The sequence below is a fragment of the Callorhinchus milii genome, unplaced genomic scaffold (assembly GCF_018977255.1).
Source record: "Callorhinchus milii isolate IMCB2004 unplaced genomic scaffold, IMCB_Cmil_1.0 Scaffold1, whole genome shotgun sequence".
Taxonomy (NCBI): Eukaryota; Metazoa; Chordata; class Chondrichthyes; order Chimaeriformes; family Callorhinchidae; genus Callorhinchus; species Callorhinchus milii.
The window spans coordinates 87,140,810-87,158,673 of record NW_024704742.1 but is presented as its reverse complement, the minus strand read 5'-3'; the positions used below and the strand labels follow the sequence as shown (position 1 = coordinate 87,158,673).

General features: G+C 42.5%; 1 protein-coding gene across 1 annotated transcript in view; it reads left to right on the top strand.

The window, feature by feature from the left end:
- The window catches only part of pgm5 (phosphoglucomutase 5), a 119,529-nt gene that overhangs the window by 54,485 nt on the left and 47,180 nt on the right, over positions 1–17,864 (top strand). Inside the window, exon 7 of the mRNA XM_007892643.2 lies at positions 13,541–13,656. Coding sequence (XP_007890834.1) covers positions 13,541–13,656 — 116 coding nt within the window. The remainder of the gene's footprint in view (positions 1–13,540; positions 13,657–17,864) is intronic.

Sequence of the window (17,864 nt, the reverse complement as noted above, 5' to 3'; positions counted from 1 at the left end):
GTTACTGTCAGGACTCCCTATTGGTGACTCGGAGTGGCAATTAGCAATTCCCGATACAAGTCTCTATATAAGACCTAATTTTCAAAGAGTCCAGCACAACTGTAGAGGGATATGCTTGTCTATTTATTATATATTCATGACTAACTACAGCTGATCATGGACAGCACAGAAGACGTCCTCCTTGGCTCCCATCAACATCTCCTCACTTGCGATTCTGAACTCCTTAACCTCCCTGCCTATCCCTCAAACTCACCAAATGTGTACCCAACCTTGGCATCAGGTTCGATACCCAATTATCCTCTTTACCCCCCACATCTGGTCCCTGGGTAAGACTGCCTTCCTCCACCACATCACCTGCCTTCACCCCTATTTTACTTCAAATGCTGCGGATCCCTCATTCATGCTTTTGTCACTTCTTGCCTCAATTTTTCCAATGCTCTTCTTGTTAATTTGTTCCCCAACTCCACTATTAACAAAGTGCAGATAATACATATATTAAAAAGTCTGCCACCTGTGTCCTCACTCGTACCAGGCTCTGCACCTGCATCACCCCAGTTCTTGCCAGACTCCACTGGCTTCCTGTTTCAGAACAGATCGATTTCAAGATCCTTACTTTCAAATCACTTTACTATGACACCTCCCTACCTCTCCGATCTGCTTAATCCAGTGTCATAATTGTTATTGCAACTTTCATGTGGGGAGGATGTTCCAAAATGCTTCACAGGATGTAAAGTGCAGTGACTATTTTGAAGGTGAATGCAGCAGCCAATTTGCGCACGGCAGGGTCCTACAAAACAGCCATGATGTGAATGAGCAATTTTACTTTGGGGACTGTTGGCCAGGTCAGCATTTTGGGGGCCCCAGAGTGTGTGTTGGGGTACTGCTAGAGTCTAACCAGCTAAAACCGCATAGCTTGCCATTGATATTACTTTCCCACTGCTTGTCCAGCTAAGACCACCCTAACTGTTAAGGCTTTGGCTTGCAGGTTAACAGGAGCTGAGTGGGATGACTCCCTGCCCCCAGTGACTGGTCTGCCCTTCCTGGTCCTGCTGATGAGCCAGACTTTTTTTTTCTTTCATCATGCCTTTGGTCAACCTCTTACTTTCTGCCTTCCCTCACCCCTACACCACCCCTCCTCCATGCTCGGGCCCCGACACTTGACTGCTCAGCACTTTGGGACGTCCTCCCGATGTGAAAGGCGCTCTATAAATGTAATTTTGTTGTTGTTGTTGTTGTTGCTGACATCAGCAGTGTCATAGATAATTACAACAGCCAGCCAGTTCTACACTGCAAGATCTCACAAACAGCCATGAATGAATGACCTGTTTATGAATCACCCATTTATTTGAAGGATTGTTGGCCTGAGACACCACAAGAAAACCCTTTCTCATTTTCAATAATGTCATGGGATCTCTTAAGTTCACCCAAGGAACAAGCAAATTGGACATCAGTTTAACATCTAGTCTGAAGGAGTCAATCCATTTTTGTTCAGCGTTTTCCTATTAGTGTCAGTCTTAAATTCAAGGTCCAAATTACTACACACACTCATTTGCGTATTATTTGTAAACAATAAGAACAGTGGGTTTATGTTTTGGTTAAATCATATAGAAAGTGTCATAAGATGTTAACTTCTACTGCTGTATTCGAATAGAAAAAGGAGTTTCTCCCGATGTCCTGGCCAAAATAAAATAAGATAAAAATAAAATTGGTCATGGTTGTTTGTAGAACATTGCTAGTCATTAAACTTTCCAGTAAATCCTGTGAACCGCTTTGAGACATTTCGACGATGTGATATGGTGCTATATCAAAGCCAAGGATTATGATAAATATTATTTATTAATAAAATGAATTACTAGGGTTGACTGTGGCTCAACCTTCATCTGGATTTATTTTCTATTGTAATAATGTATGTGAATTCCTTTAAAACTTAATTAGTCCAGGCTGGAGGAGACTTTCATAATGTGTTGCCCAGCAGGTTTGGTAAATAACACATAATAATAACAATGTGCTTTCTGTGAAAATACCCTGGAGTATCGATAATGGTGTAATGAGTTTATCATTAAAACCAAGTCCTCTTTGATTCTATCAGAACTGTGAAATCCAACACCTAATTCAGGAGAAGACCTTTCTTCTATCTTAAGTGGGCTCAGGAGTCTCTCCTTGTATGGGCTGGCTATTCCCAATTAGCTCTGAGTAGTAGTTTGCCCCTTCCTGGCAGGTGTCACATTTGACTCTTGTAAATATTGCATGAAGCCCCTGGAAATAGACGTTTCAGATCATTTTTGAAATAAGCAGAAGACGTAACATATGGTTTTGTGTATATTTGTCGACAAATGTATTTTATTTGATGTAATAAATACCAGGACCTTTATCTCTCTCATGCTGAGTGCACTGGTTGAAAATGGAATCTGATAAGATATCCAAGAAATATCTTTTCCAAGATATCTTTCATAACCACTGCTAAAATCTGAAGTTTCTGATCAGTGCAAAGATATCATTGGGCGATACTCAGGAACCAGATCTGTTGTGTTTACAGAGACTTTCAGTTCGTGAATATTGAGTTACAAAAATCACGGTCAAAGAATAGCGTATCTTGAGGAACAAAAAGGCTTTAACACAAAATACCAGTGGGATGTGAGTCTAATATTCACAGACAGGAAAGCAACACATCTGGTTTATGAATTTGACATTTTTACCCCTCACTGTATCAGATTAAATTGTGAAATAATCTGAACTCAATCAGAATGCTGCTGCTCCCTTCTTCAGATCACACTGTATTCTGCATTACATTGTATTCAATGGCAGTCAGTGTTTTACAGCAGATCTTTTGTTGGACTTTTGTGTTTATAGAAAAGGGTGTTGCACTGACACACAGACAATGCACAATAATGCAAACATAGTGGAAGCCAGTCAAATTATTCTTGAATTTGGAAAAGTGCTTTAGGAGAGAGTTTCCCCTTGTGTCCTGGCCAGCAATCCCCCAGATAAAAGTGATCATTAATTTCATGGCTGTTTGTTGGATTTGTTTGTGCACAAATTGGCTGCTGCATTTGTCTACAAAATATATAGTCATGAGACTGTACAGTAAATCCAGTGAAACACTTTGAGACATTTTGACGATGTGATGAAGCACTATATCAAATGCCAGATTATTGTTATTATGATGTCAAAACACCTCATAGTAAACTCTATAGTAAAGTATAGTGATTATGTATTTGTTGCAAAATACAACAGCCAATTTGCACATAGCAATGTACCACAAACATTCCAGAGTTCAATGGCCAATTTAACTGGAGGATCGTTGGCCAGGACGCTGGGTGAAACTCCCTTTTCTTTGCAAATAGTATCATAGGAACTTTAACATCCAGCTGAAAAGGCAGATTGAGAACTCAGTTTAACATCTCATCTGAAAATCAAGAAATAAACTGAATATAAATAAACAACGAGTAATTTCAGTTAGCCTAAACATTTTCTTACAAACACATAGTCACTACACTTTGCAGTAAATCCTGTGAAATACTTTGAGACACTTTGTTAACATGAGAGTGCTCTATATCAAATGCTGGGATTTTTTTTTACTTCTCACATCCTAAAATCTATCTGGCTGCAATGCTGGGTCCCTCGAATACACTTCAAAGACAGATCTGGAATATCAGAAATGGCTTACCTAAGTATTCCCGGAACTGGCATTACAGTTAGATATATTTTGGGCTGTGGATGCACAATCACAGTTGCCAAAAAAAAGGCAAATTCAGTTTTAAAATATTAAATTTCAGGGAAAATCATTGCTACCAACTGAATTCACTGAAAAAATGGTGATTTATCAGTCAAAAAGGACTTTCTGGTCATTGGGTCTATCTCACCCCTGTGGTTCAATGCCACAGATCATGAAGGGATTATTGTAAAATACCCTCTCTCTTTTCTTTGTGAGTTTCTCTACATTATGCATCCTTGCCAACTGGCAAGACAGGTGGGTATGCTGCTCACAAGCTACTGTTAAGTGCTTTCTCCCACAAAGTATTTTCAGTCAATTCACTTTACAGTGTATTCTGTGAAGCGCTTTGAGACGTGATAAGGCACTATATCAAATGCAAGGATTATTATTATTATGTTAATGTTGCTCCACTGAGAGAACAGGCTGAAAATGCCAAATGATTACAGTGAAAGAACAACAAGCAGTGATATATATTACGTCAGACATAAAGCTCCATTGATTTAACCAGGCAGGTATAGGCTTCTGAATTGGGCCAAACTGTATTGAATTTTATACCTGACTATGTGGACTATTTTTTGGATTTAAAACATTGAGTTCTGGGTTGAATCATAGTTTAGTGTGTTTTCACATCTGTAATTGTTGTTATAGTTCTTGCACAGACACCTGGTTTTCATAAAGTGCCAGTGATAAAACGGCTCACACCAGCCGCGCTCAGCATGCACAGACCAAAAACATCTCCGTTACTGGGGGGAATTGGCAGATCTCGCTGTAAAAGCAGCACAGTTTATGAAACTATGTATCCACTGAAATTTGGGAGATGAATAGATAGTTTTCCCAATAAAGCTCACCATTCTCACTTAAGCTCCAAGCCCCGGCTCAGCTCCCCAGATAACCTCGTACTAGATTCCCTGATGTAGCTCCATCTTCCACTCACTTTCCTTCACCCACTGTCCTTTGTACACAATGTTTATCACTTTGCAAGATTCAGTGGAGTCACCATTATAACACAGTGGTTGGAATTGTTAACCAGCTACCGGAGGCTTCATTAACCGAATTCCAAAGCGAAGATTTGTGAACCAACAACCGCTAAAATCCCAACCGGCACCATAACAGGGCACGATAGCATGTTACACTGAGCGTATATGCAGCTGGACAGCTTGCTTCCTGTGCACCATCTGGTTCTCACACTAAAGGAAAAAATGGCTGACTTCCACATCATTAAGTCACCGCTGACGTCAATTTGTGATTTGTGCATTCACAACTCAGCCTAACTTTGTGGTATTCCAATGATCTGGCAGTCAACTACAACAACACCAACTTGCATTTAAATACTGCCCTTCACGCGGGATAGCATCCCGGAGAGCTTGACAGTGGCGGAGTCTGACACCGAGCCGGAGGAGAGGGAGGTGACCATAAGCATGATCAGAAAGAAGGTCTTTAGGCGGGATTTGGAAGTGGGGAGTGAGGGGTCTTGCAAGGCAGAGGGATTAAGGGAGAGGGTTTCAGAGTTTCAGGGCATAGTGGCTGAAGGCACGGCTACCGATGGTGGAGTGGAGGGGATGAGGGTCAAACAGGAGGCCGGAGCCAGCCGAGCGGAGGCAACGGGTGCTGGAGTGGGGGTAAGCAAATTGGATAGGTCGGGAGGTTTGAGGGAATGAAGGGATTTGAAAATGAGTGACAGGATCTTGAAATTGATCCCTTCGGTAATTGGGAGACAGTGGAGCCTGAGCTGGTGTGATGGGGTACAGAGTTTTTTTGCGGGTGAGTATGCAGGCGGCGGAGTTTTGAATTTTGAGTATATTGGAGCTGAGGAGACCAGCGAGGAGGGCATTGGAATATCCTAGTTGGGAAGTGATGAAGGCGTGGACGAAGGTTTTGGCTGCTTTGGTTGTGAGGTACAGACTGAAGTGGGCAATATGACAGAGGTGGAAAAAAGTGGTCCTGGTCAGGGAATTGATGTGGAATAGAAAGGAAAGCTGGGGATCGAATCTGACGTCTACGTTGCGCACATGTTTGGTGAGTCTGAGGGAGAGCCTGGGAAAGTTGAGGAATTTAGACCTGCAGGAATGAAAATGTTGATGGGAGCCAAAGAGTATGACTTATAATAATAATAATAATCCTTGCATTTGATATAGCTCTTTTCACGTCGGGAGGACATCCCAAAGCGCTTCACAGAACACACTGTAAAGTGAATTGACTGTATATTTGTGGGCGACCGCGGCAGCCAATTGCGCACAGCAATGTCCCACAAACAGTCGTAGATTGAAAATGACCAATTTATTATTGTTTTTGGTTTTGGAGGGATTATTATTAGGCGTGTGGAGTAAGGAAACTTGCCCAAGGTTTCGCCCTGCCTGGAATTGAACTCAGGTCTCTCGCTTGCAAAGTGAGTGCTCTAACCACTGAGCTACAGGACTCCACTTCCGTCTTGTAGACATTCAGCTGCAGGAAATTTACACTTATCCAGGCCTTGACATCCGTCAAACAAGCTGACAGGACATCAGAGGACTGGGAGTTGCCGCTGGAGGAGGAGAAGTAGATTTGGGTGTTGGCAGATGATTTGGGTGGGGGGTGGTGTGTCAGAGCCTGAAAAGAGGAACTTGTTGATTGTGTCAGCCAGCAGTGGGCAGAGGAGGGGGAGTTGAATGACCAGAAGCTGGGTGGGGAGTGGTTTGAGGCAGCAGGTGGTGAACGTCATCTGGGTGATGGTGGGGAAAAGGGAGGAGGGAGAGATGGGAGCAAATGTGTGTAGGGGGGGGCTGTGATAGCTGCCGTGGTAGGAGGAGATGGTGACAAAGGAGGCATGGGAGGGAGGTGGGAGTAGGCAACTTGGTTGGGGGTGGGGGTGGGAAGGAGGAGGAGAAGGCAGTCAGGTGGATGTTGACTATCTTAGAGATAAAGAAGTCTAGGACCTCTTCGCACTTGGCATGTCAAGTGAGGATCAAGGGTGCGTGGAGGAGGTGGTGAGTGGTGGAGAACAGGATTTTGGGCTTGTTTTTGGCCTTGAGAATGTGGTTAGAAAGTGTTTTCGGTGAAACTTGAGGTCGGTTTTGTGCCATTCTGCGCTTAGCAACCGAGTATGGGATTTGAGGGAGCAGTGGCAACTGTTGTATCAGGGGTAGTCATTTATTGTGGCATTAAAGTTGGCTGGTATGAGGGAAACGAGCAAGCCGGCTGCACATATATGTAATGAGTGAAGTCCTCGGTCCAACTCCATTAAAGCTGAATTTGTGCATTACAAACAGGCTGCAATGTAACAAAGTTTTGTAGCTTTAATTTCTGAAGAACTACCATCACCATATATTAGAATGGAATGCACACTCTCTCCCTGGAGGAATGCACCCTGCTTACCTAATTCCGAAGACTATTAGATGTCGGTTGGTAAGAGACTAGGCTTGGGGACCCCAGAGTGTACATTGGGGTATGAAGGAATCTAACCAGCTAAAATTACATAGCTTGCCATTGAAAGCAATGTCTGGCAAGCTTTCCTGCTGCTTGTCCAGCTACGACCACCCATTAGGGCTTTGGCTTTCAGAGTTAACAGGAGCTGAATAACAATAATCCCTGCCCCCAATGACTGGTCCTGGCCTTCCAAGTTTTGCTGACTGGGCTGTCACCAGCTGTGGCTTAGAGTACTGTGGATCTGCTGGATCTGAATCAGGAATCGCACTTCGCAGAGGATTAAATTGATTCCAATATTTTGTTCCCAAGCATGTCATCTTGGAGCATGTTCAGTTCCAAGGAGACCATGTTTGCTTGGTCTCTGGTTCCTCCCCCTGTAGAAGGATAGAGGTTCAATATACCATGAGCAGATGCAAAGCAATGCTTCCTCTATTCTCTTCACGAACGTCACCATAACCTCAAATCTAAGAGCATTCCCTTTTGGAGTCAATATGAAATTTCCACTTTCCCCACCAATCACCCTTATGAGCTCCTCTGAGTAAAACTGCAAATTCATTGCCAATTTGTGATGAGCTGTGGACAAATTCTGTATATTGGATCCAATAAAAGCAGAAACTAGGTTGAAATTACCCAAACTCATTTCCCCTAGGACCTTTCAGCTGCCAGATCAAAGGAGTTTTGCATTGTGCACACCCAGACCCCAGAGAAGACAGGACAATGTGCAAACCCATTGATCTGGCTGATGTCCCAGAGTCAAGTACTTCAAAACAAAAGAGTGGGAAGAAAATCCATTTCAGTCGTAAAGAAAAAGAAGAGACGATAAAGGTCTTCCTCCTCTCTGGCTTTAGATGCATTGCACGAGAGGTTGATTTTGCTCCTTGTTCTGCTGCAAGGAAGGCCAGTGGTAATCCACGTACCCAAGGAAGAAAGTCCAGAATCACCCTTACTTTGGTTGACAAGTTTGGTTGACAACTATCGCCCCTCTCCAACCCCATATTGAGGTACAACAACTTGCATTTATATAACCCCCTTCATGGAGAGCAGTGTCTCGGAGCACTTAAACACTGGCACTGAGGAGAGGCATTTACAGTAAGTCATCAGTGGTGGGAACAAGATTGGGGAGCTGGAAAAGAACAGAGCTGAACCCAAGAGAATAAACACATTGAGCAGATGTGAAAATAAGCATACAGAAGCCTGTATTTCTGAATGATCTGTGATATTTTCAAAGCCCAGTAAATAATATTAATAATCCCTGCATTTGATATAGCACCTTATCATGTCCTTGAGACATTTCAAAGTGCTTCACAGAATATATTGCAAAGTGTAATGACTATATTTTGTTGGATTGAGACTGCAGTCATACTATGCAATTGTTAGTCGGGTGTGTAAACAAGCAGTCACAAGATGAAAGCTCAACTGGCTAACCTTCAACACATATGTCCAGTTAATGCTAAACATAAACAAAATAATTAAGCATTTTTTTCTGATTTATGGCTGGTTAGTTGATTGGATTCATAGTTCTTACTGTGTTGGGACGATGCCATGTAAATTTTTAAATTAAATTCTATGACAGTGCAAATCAATCTTACTTGTTTTCTTATAACATAAAGCATGACACTGCGCACAAGCTTGCTGGGTACTTTAGTCTTCAAAGAACATATGCCGCATGTCAGAGATGGGAAGCAGAATGTACTATTATCCCCAGAGTTCTGTGGTTGAATTTGACTGCGCAGTTACAGTGGCTGTAACGGCTAAGATTCTGCACTGGCAACAGTGCATTAACTCCAACTGAGGAATATTTATCATACTTCACAGCTCCTGACAGATTGTCCAGTGTGCAGTATGTATGATGTATGATCATTAAGGAAAGCTCCAAAACATCGGTTTCATGAGGATTTTTATGAGGCGTTCCCCAAACCCTGCTTGGCGTCAGACTCTCCCACTGTTAAGCACTCTGAGACACTACCCAGAATGAGAGTCGCTATATAAATGCAAGTTGTTGTTGTTTTCAGAGCACTAAAAACTAACTAATCGTAATAATCCTTGTCAAAGGCAAAATACTGCAGATGCTGGCGAAGGATCGCGGACCCGAAACACTGACTCACCTTCCTTTCTCCATAGATGCTGCCTGATCTGCTGAGTGTTCCCAGCGACTTCTGTTTTTGTAATTATCCTTGTATTTGATACAGTACCTTATTACTTCGATGAGATGTCTCAAAGCACTTCACAGAATGTACTGCAAAGTGGATTGACTATTCTGTGGGCGAAACGCGGGCAGCCAATTGCCACAGCATGTCCGACAAACAGTCGTGGATTGAGTGATCAAGACTTTTTTGAATGTTAGAAAGGAGATTGTTTTATGTTTCATTGCCTGAACCCATTCTTCTGCTCGCTTCTTAATCACTTTAACATTCCTGGTTTTCAAGGATCCACCTAATTTCCTTTTGAAAGGATTTATGGGGGTCAACAGAATGTTGAGAGTGGATTGAAGGCTTCATATTATAAAACACGTACTGAAAAATTAATATGGAGGAGGACCAGCTGCACAACTCTGCATGTCATTCCCTCCCCCAGGACATAAGGAAGTTTAAACTTACGCTGATCACTAAAAATAGCAGTTGTGGATCACTATTTTTAGTGATCAGCATAAAATAACCCCCAGGATGTGTCTGAAATTCCATGTAATTGCTCTTGGTCCAAGAGAAAGCCAAGTACTAAAATGATGTAATTGTAGCAACCAATGCACACCCTGTGCCTTTGCGTTCATTCTTTCCGTTTGGATCAGTCTGCAATTTCCTTCAAGAATAAATGAATAGAACTGAAAAGCACAGTTAAGTCACACAGGAAAGTTTTCTACAGTTTTCCCAATGCCTAGCCCTTCCAGTGCACTGGCACCACACACACACACACACGCAAACATCCTTGCTGATTCTACACAGTGGATACAAGTATTGTCCACCCTGTTATCACTGCCTCCCATGGCACCCATCTACCTTTGGCAAATTACCAAAGCTAACACAAATTAAAAGCGGCCGCATCAACGCTGCACGTCATGGTGCATAAAATAACAGATGTGTGAAAAGTATTCTGACACAGAAACAGAGTGACCCTGTTTTCGTATCGCACCTGAAGACTTTCCTCTTCGACCGTACCTACAATCACCTCGCCTTTCTCCCCTATGTCAAACTACAAACTTATTAAGTGATCTGAGACACCATCCCATGTGAAGGGCACTAGATAAATGCAAGTTGTTGTATTAAAGCACCTCAGTAGCATGCAAGTTGCAGATGTCGCAGAGTTGCTTATACTGCAGATATCCTGTGCGCCAAATTTAGCAGCCGTGCAGTATATTTCCAGATTCTGCCATGAACTGGATAACTTCTAAATATGTCTGCCTTCCAGCTTGTCCAGTTGCTTTCCCCTACTCAGGTGCGATATGTGCGGGAAGTGTTGCTACTTGTACTGCACTTCCTGTAACCTCAACCTGGAAGATGGACATATTTTAGCATTTCTGCTAATGACACAGTGGATCAGTTGCTCAATTCTAGAAACTCACACTGTTATAACATTCTCACCCTGTGGTTTAAGTGATTGTAATGGAATGAGATACCAAGTTAATTATTCCCTCTCCAGACTCCCAGGGGCATTAAGCAAAATTATAGCCACTCTTCCTCTATCCAGACTGAGATTTGTTAACTCAGACAGACTGGGAAAGCAAACCTGAGAACTTTTGGATGTCCAGGATGTTTCCAAAGTCCTGTTACCCTCATATTTTTTTCTCTACAGCATACAGACCAATAACTGAAATGTGGCAGAATGATGATAATTGTATTTAGAAGTATTTAATTGTATTCAGTACAAGTGTTTAACTATATTTAGACATCCAGAGGATCAGTTTGTGTCAGCGCCATCTTTTTCATGGTAGATAATGATCCTTTGCCATGTTGTGTGTGACATCTTCGGTAACATGGATGAAGTCACAAGGAACAACAACAACAACAAGATTCCATTTATAAAGCGCCTTTCACGTCAGGAGGACGTCCCAAGGCACTGCACAGTTGGGCCATGACCCGAGCATTGGGGGGAAATGGTCAGGGTGAGGGGAGGGAAGGGAGGGAGCGTGGAGGGGGAAGAGAGTCGAGAGGGGAGCTGAAGGCTCGGTCAAAGAGAAAGGTCTTGAGACCGGCCTTGAAGGAGGAAAGGGAGGAGGCGGCGAAAGCACTGGGGGATAGAGTTCCAGAGCCTGGGGGCTGAGAGGCTGAAGGCCCGACCACCAATGGTAGGGCGATTGGGGCGGGGGACGTGGAGCAGACCGGAGCCGGAGGAACGGAGGGTACGAGCGGTTAGGTAGGGGGATAGTAGGTCAGAGAGGTAGGAGGGAGCAAGGCCGTGAATGGCCTTGTAGGTGAGGATGAGGATCTTGAAATCAATCCTCTGGGGGATGGGGAGCCAGTGGAGGCGAGCGAGGGTGGGAGTGATGTGGTCGCGAAGCCTGGTGCGGGACAGTACACGAGCTGCAGAGTTCTGAATGACCTGCAGCTTGTGGAGGGAGGTGGCGGGAAGGCCGGCGAGGAGAGAGTTCCCGTAGTCCAGCCTTGAGGTGATAAAGGCGTGGACCAGGGTTTCAGCAGCGTGAGGGGTGAGGTAGTGCTGTAGTCTGGCGATGTTCCGGAGGTGATGGAAGGCGGTGCCAGTTGTGGTGCGGATGTGAGGGAGAAAGGACAGCTCAGGGTCGAACAGAACGCCGAGGTTCCTGACTGGCTTTGCGAGGTGGAGAGTGCAGCCTTGGATGCTGATGCTGTCAGCGCCTGAGGTGCGGAGGCGCTGACGTGAGCCAATCAGGAGGGCCTTGGTTTTTCGCACGTTGAGCTGAAGAAAGTTGTCTCTCGTCCAGGACTCGATGTCGGACAGGCGGCTGTCAGGACATCGGTGGTCGTGGAGTTGAGAGTAGAGGAGGAAAGGTAGAGTTGGGAAGTTACTGATATCAGATATTATTACACACGACTCATCTGCAACAAAAAATAAAAAGTAATTGTAAGAGAAAAATATGGGGGTAACAGGATTTTGTAAACACTCTGTTTATGACTCAGTTTCATCCAGGCTGTGGCTTGCCATTTGAGCCACATTGAGGAGTTCAATGTGTGCACTTCTGAAAAGGGTGTACATTTCTGCACAGTCTTTTATTGGTTGGTTACCTGGAGGAGGTAGAACTTCGGAGTCATTGCAAAATTGACACCACTCTTTACATCCAGGAGAAACAAACAGCTTCAAGTTCATCGTGGCCATCTTGCATACACATTTATTTTTTTCCGTTTCAAACAAAGTATTTCCAAACTTCAATTTTCTTGTTTCCAAGGCAGCTCTCACTCACAATAATGAACGGTTTCAGCAACTGAAAGAAATTAAGTCTACTTTGGAAACAATGAACTCTGAGGCGTGAGCATATCACTGTTTATACTACACCAGGGATTTGTTTGGAACAAGATCAAGCTAATCTGGTAAATTCCCTGATATGCACATGCCCTCATAGTTCAGATTGTTTTCGTAAGACTCGCTGTTAGACCATCAACTAATAAAAATCATCAAATGTACCAATTTAGGGTTTAAAATGACAGTAACAGAAACAAGAATTATGAGCGAGGAATGATTGAAATCATTGAAATGCTGACAGAGCATTGCTGTTGATGTAATTGAAACTTATCAAATTCAATCTGTGGAAGAAAACTGAGTACCAGGAAGCTTTCTCTTAGAATGTGTGTGTGTGGAGAGAATAGCTTGTAGAATTGTAATGCATCACTGTACGGCATTAGATCTTCCAACTATGTTAAGTCTAGATTGCTGTTGCTGTTGCTATTATTGAGTGCATACAAACAATGTTGGTGTAAAAGCAGAGAACATAAAAATATGGCATACATTCATCTACAAAACAACAACAACAACTTGGATTTATATAGCGCCCTCCATGCCGGACGGAGTCTCAGAGCACTTTTTTACAGTTACTCCTGTCAAGTGCTTTTAGAAGTCCTCCTGATATGAAAGCGCTATATCAAATGTAAGGATTATTATTATTGATATTAATTTTACAGAACACAGAAATCGAGTACAGAGAAATCTATTAATTGCCACATTTCAGAATGTCCAGAATTTGATAAATTCTGAAAAACATTCCTAATTTTGACGCCTTTATTTTAGGAACTACAAAAAACCAGACCTCTCAAAGTTAAGATAGAATTCAAGAATCTGCTGAATTCTGAATGCTCTAAATAGCTACATTAATGAAGTATCTCTAGACCCAGGCAGAATTTCTCCCCCACATTCAGTATTCGATGTGATAAAGCACCCCCAATATAATCTGTTTTTGTCCACGTTCTCTGTGTTTTGCCACACATACATTAATACAGTACCATTGTTATGTTCCAACAGGGTAGGAAAAGCCATGAAGATCCCAGTATATGAAACTCCAACAGGCTGGAAGTTCTTTGGGAATTTGATGGATGGTGGAAAATGTTCCCTTTGTGGGGAAGAGAGCTTTGGCACAGGTAATAAATTTACTTTCATCAGAATTTTTTTTACTATATTTTATACTACATCTAAGCATAGTTAGAGACTTACCCTCATTAATTTACACAAATAGTGATGCAATGACTTCATTGAATTACTGATTGTATTGATTGTGAGATGTTAACCTGCTTAAAAGGGAGCTGTATAAAATTGATCTTCATATGAAACCAAAACACGGCTGTTATTCTGGCAACTGGTACATTAAATGTGTCCTTCCCTGTTATAGTATTTATACACAAATATACAGTCAATTCACTTTACAGTCTATTCTGTAAAGCGCTTTGAGATGTCGAGAAGACGTGAAAAGCGCTATATCAAATTCAAGGATTATTATTATATTATTATTATTATATATATATAGTATAAAAAGTTCTTGTGAAACTCAAGCATTTGCATATGGTTAAACTAACCTGTAAAGTTTGCATGCAGGGTGTTATTACACTTAATATTGTAGAAGAATCCAAAAGTTCCCATTTGCCTTTACCATAGCTCGGCATTGTAAATTTGGTCTCTGTGAGTGTAAGGTCACAGAGGTCATGCAGATGCATTCAAATTTTATGAATCCTTTTCAGAACAGGTCTGTTTGAACTTAGAAAATGTAATAATATTCCTTGCATTTGATATAGCGCTTTTTACGTCTTCTAGATGTCTCAAAGTGCTTCACAGCAGTGAAGTAAAGAAACTTGCCCAAGGTTTCGCCCTGCTGAGAATCAAACCCGTGTCTCTTGCTTGCGAGGCGAGCGCGCTAACCACTGAGCTAGAGGACTCCACATACAGGCCAATTTGCCAAAAACATATGGTAGATGTTTGAGAACATTATACGGGATACAATGAATGATCGTACAAAATGTATTGACACAATAAACTGTTGGAACAGATGTGAAAGAAACTGGGCCTTTCCTTCAGACTGATGGGAGCATAGTTAGAGACTTACCCTCATTAATTTACACAAATAGTGATGCAATGACTTCATTGAATTACTGATTGTATTAATACAAAATATCTTTAGATAATTACAGCACAAATCACTGAGCAAATATGTGTTAAACTGGTTAAGCCCTTGCAGGAGAGGAATTTGTTTCCTCCAGTGAGCAATTTATTAGCATTTCAGCAAATTTTTCAGAGCTGGCTGTTCGAGAAGCTGAAAATTCCCCCAGGTCATAAGGCCAACCTTTCGTCCAACTAATTTTGAAAAGGCGTTGAGAAGATGCTTTTCCAATGGGGATTTCTATTTCACATTCTCTTTCAGTGGGCCTTGTGTGTATCCAGTAGACACAAACGGCACCTGAACTTTGTAAGTGTCTTCATAGAAAAATTATTTTCGTGTGAAACCATCGACATTTGTTTTGTACTATGGTTTGTTTCCCTTTCTTTCATCAACCTTTTTGTGGACGTAGATCTCAAAACAAAGCATTGAATCAGGTATTGCTCTTGTTTACCTTAAGTAAACATGTACCAGAGCTGATGGAATATAGAGGGTAAGAAAAACATCACTGGGAGGAATGAATACTTACCTCTTTGCAGCCCCTGGTGCTATTACCCAAACTCAGATGATGTATTGGCCAGATTGACAATGCTGGCTCATTGCATGTTTACTTGAATTACAGCTTAAATTATTCTGTTTATATATGTACCACAGTAGGAAAATAGCAGTTTAGCTGCTGTTGAATTGCACGGACTGCAACAGAGTTTAATTATGACTTCAGCGAGTTGTTATTTGCAAGCAGTACGCTGCGAGTATTCCTAGCAAACTGGAAGAGTTTGAGCTTTATAATGTCCACCCACTGGCACACTGCCTGGAGCACACTCCAAGAAACAGCCTCTGCTGTGTCACATTAAATGTTTTCGCCCTTTTATAGCAAAAGTATTACATTCAATTAGACTTCGGAGAAACACATTTAGGCTGTCAGAGAGGCGATTGCAATCAATCAAATCTGCAGAAGTAATTCACGTAAATAAGGAATGTAAAATATTTAGGTCAGGCAATGATACAACAACAACAACAAAATTACATTTGTATAGCGCCTTTCACGTCGGGAGGACGTCCCAGGGCGCTGGACAGACAAAGTTACGGACCCGTAGTCGGGGACCTCCAACCTCGGATCAGACGTTACCACAACGCAGTTAAAAGAAACAAAAGCTGTGAGAATTGTCTTATAGGAACATTCACTGGGGTAGAACCCTATTCATCCGAATATTTGTTTATGCACATTAATAATAATAATAATAATCTTTGCATTTGATATAGCGCTTTTCACGTCTTCGAGACGTCTCAAAGCGCTTCACAGAATATACTGTAAAGTGAATTGACTGTATATTTTGTGGGTGAAACACAGCAGCCAATTGCGTACAGCAGTGTCCCACAAACAGTTGTGGATTGAAGTGACATTTATTTTTCTTGAGGGATTATTATCGGGCGTGTGGAGTAAGGAAACTTGCCCAAGGTTTCGCCCTGCTGGGAATCAAACCCAGGTCTCTCGCTTGCCAGGCGAGTGCTCTAAACACTGAGCTACTGGACTCATTGGGATTGATATGAGCCTGCAAAATAACGGCACAAATACTATTATGGCATGTGTGACGTTGTGACTTGTTTTAAGGACACTCTCACTCTGGTTACCCAATCCAAGCAAGCTGGCTTCCTTGTGGCCAATTCCAACTGTTAGCCTTTCCTCTCAGCTCCAACTTCACAGGTTATGTCCTTTCCTGGTTTCATTCTTACCTATCCAAACAATTCCACTTTATATCTGTCAACGGCTTGTCCTCCAGCCCTCGCACCATCATTTCTGGCATTCCTTAAGGCTTTTTCATATCTACATGAGTGATGTTGTCCACAGATATGGAGTTAATTGTTAACTGTATGCGGATGACATCCAACTCTATCTCTCTGCCTTCATTCTTGATTCCAGGACCACTACTGTTTCTGATTGATTGTCTGCCAGACATCAAGTCCTGGATGAGAGCTAACCTTCTCCAATGAATTTATTATTACCTCTTGCTTGCCTCCCATCAGTACTTACTCACCTCAGGCGCTGACAGCATCAATCTAAATGAATGCACGTCCATCTCACAGAGCCAGCGCGGAACCTCTGTCTTGTTTGATTTTCAATTGTTCTTTAAACCCCACACCTGTTCACCTTTCCTCTACCTCCCCAACATTGCCTGCCTCCACCACTACCTCCCACTTCAGGTGGCTGAGACCCTTACCCATGCTTTCATCACATCCAGGATACACCACGGCATTTCTCTGCTTGCCGGGCTTCCCAGCTGTTCTCTGCACAAACTGCAGACCATCCAGAATTCTGTAGCTAGTGTCCTTTCCAGCAGTAGGCTCTATGAGCCTATAACCTCCATCCTCGCTCAGCTCCACTGTCTCCCCATTTCTCAGAGGATTGAGTTTATGTTCCTCATCCTCACTTTTAAATCCCTCCACGGTCTTGCCCCACTCTCCACTCTCCAGAACTCCATCCCGAGTCCTTCTGCCTTGCTTTTACCCTTTGTTTCTTTCAAGAACCATCTCAAGACCTTCCTATTTGACCATGAGTTCGGTTGTCTTTCCCCTATCACACTGATTCTCCCTGGGCCCCTACCACTCCAGAACCAACTCTCAGCTCAGATCCAAATCTTCCACTGTCCAGTACCTCGGGAAGTCTTCCTGATGTGAAAGGCACTATATTAATGCAATTGATGGTTGTTGTTGCTGTTGTTGGCACATAACAGGAGTCCTGCAGCTCATCAGTTAGAACACTCGCCTCGCAAGCGAGAGACCTGGGTTTGATTCCTGGCAGGGCAAAACCTTGGGCAAGTTTCCTTACTCCACACACATGATAATAATCCCTCAAGAAAAAAAACAATAATAATTTGGTCACTCAATCCACGGCTGTTTGTGGGACACTGCTGTGTGCAAATATTTGGCTGCCACGTTTCGCCTACAAAATATACAATTTACTTTACAGTATATTCTGTGAAGCTCTTTGAGACTAAAGACGTGAAAATAAGAGCTATATCAAATACAATGCAAGGGTTATTATTATTATAAGCACCTACAGGACCTTTTTTTTTGCTGGTAGTAAAGGTAAGTTTTCATAACGGGGACTTCACGCCAGATTTCAGCCTTTAGGAATAAATGGTGGATTGTGATGCAGCAGAACAGATTCTATAACACATGGCATAAGCACGTGTCATGAAA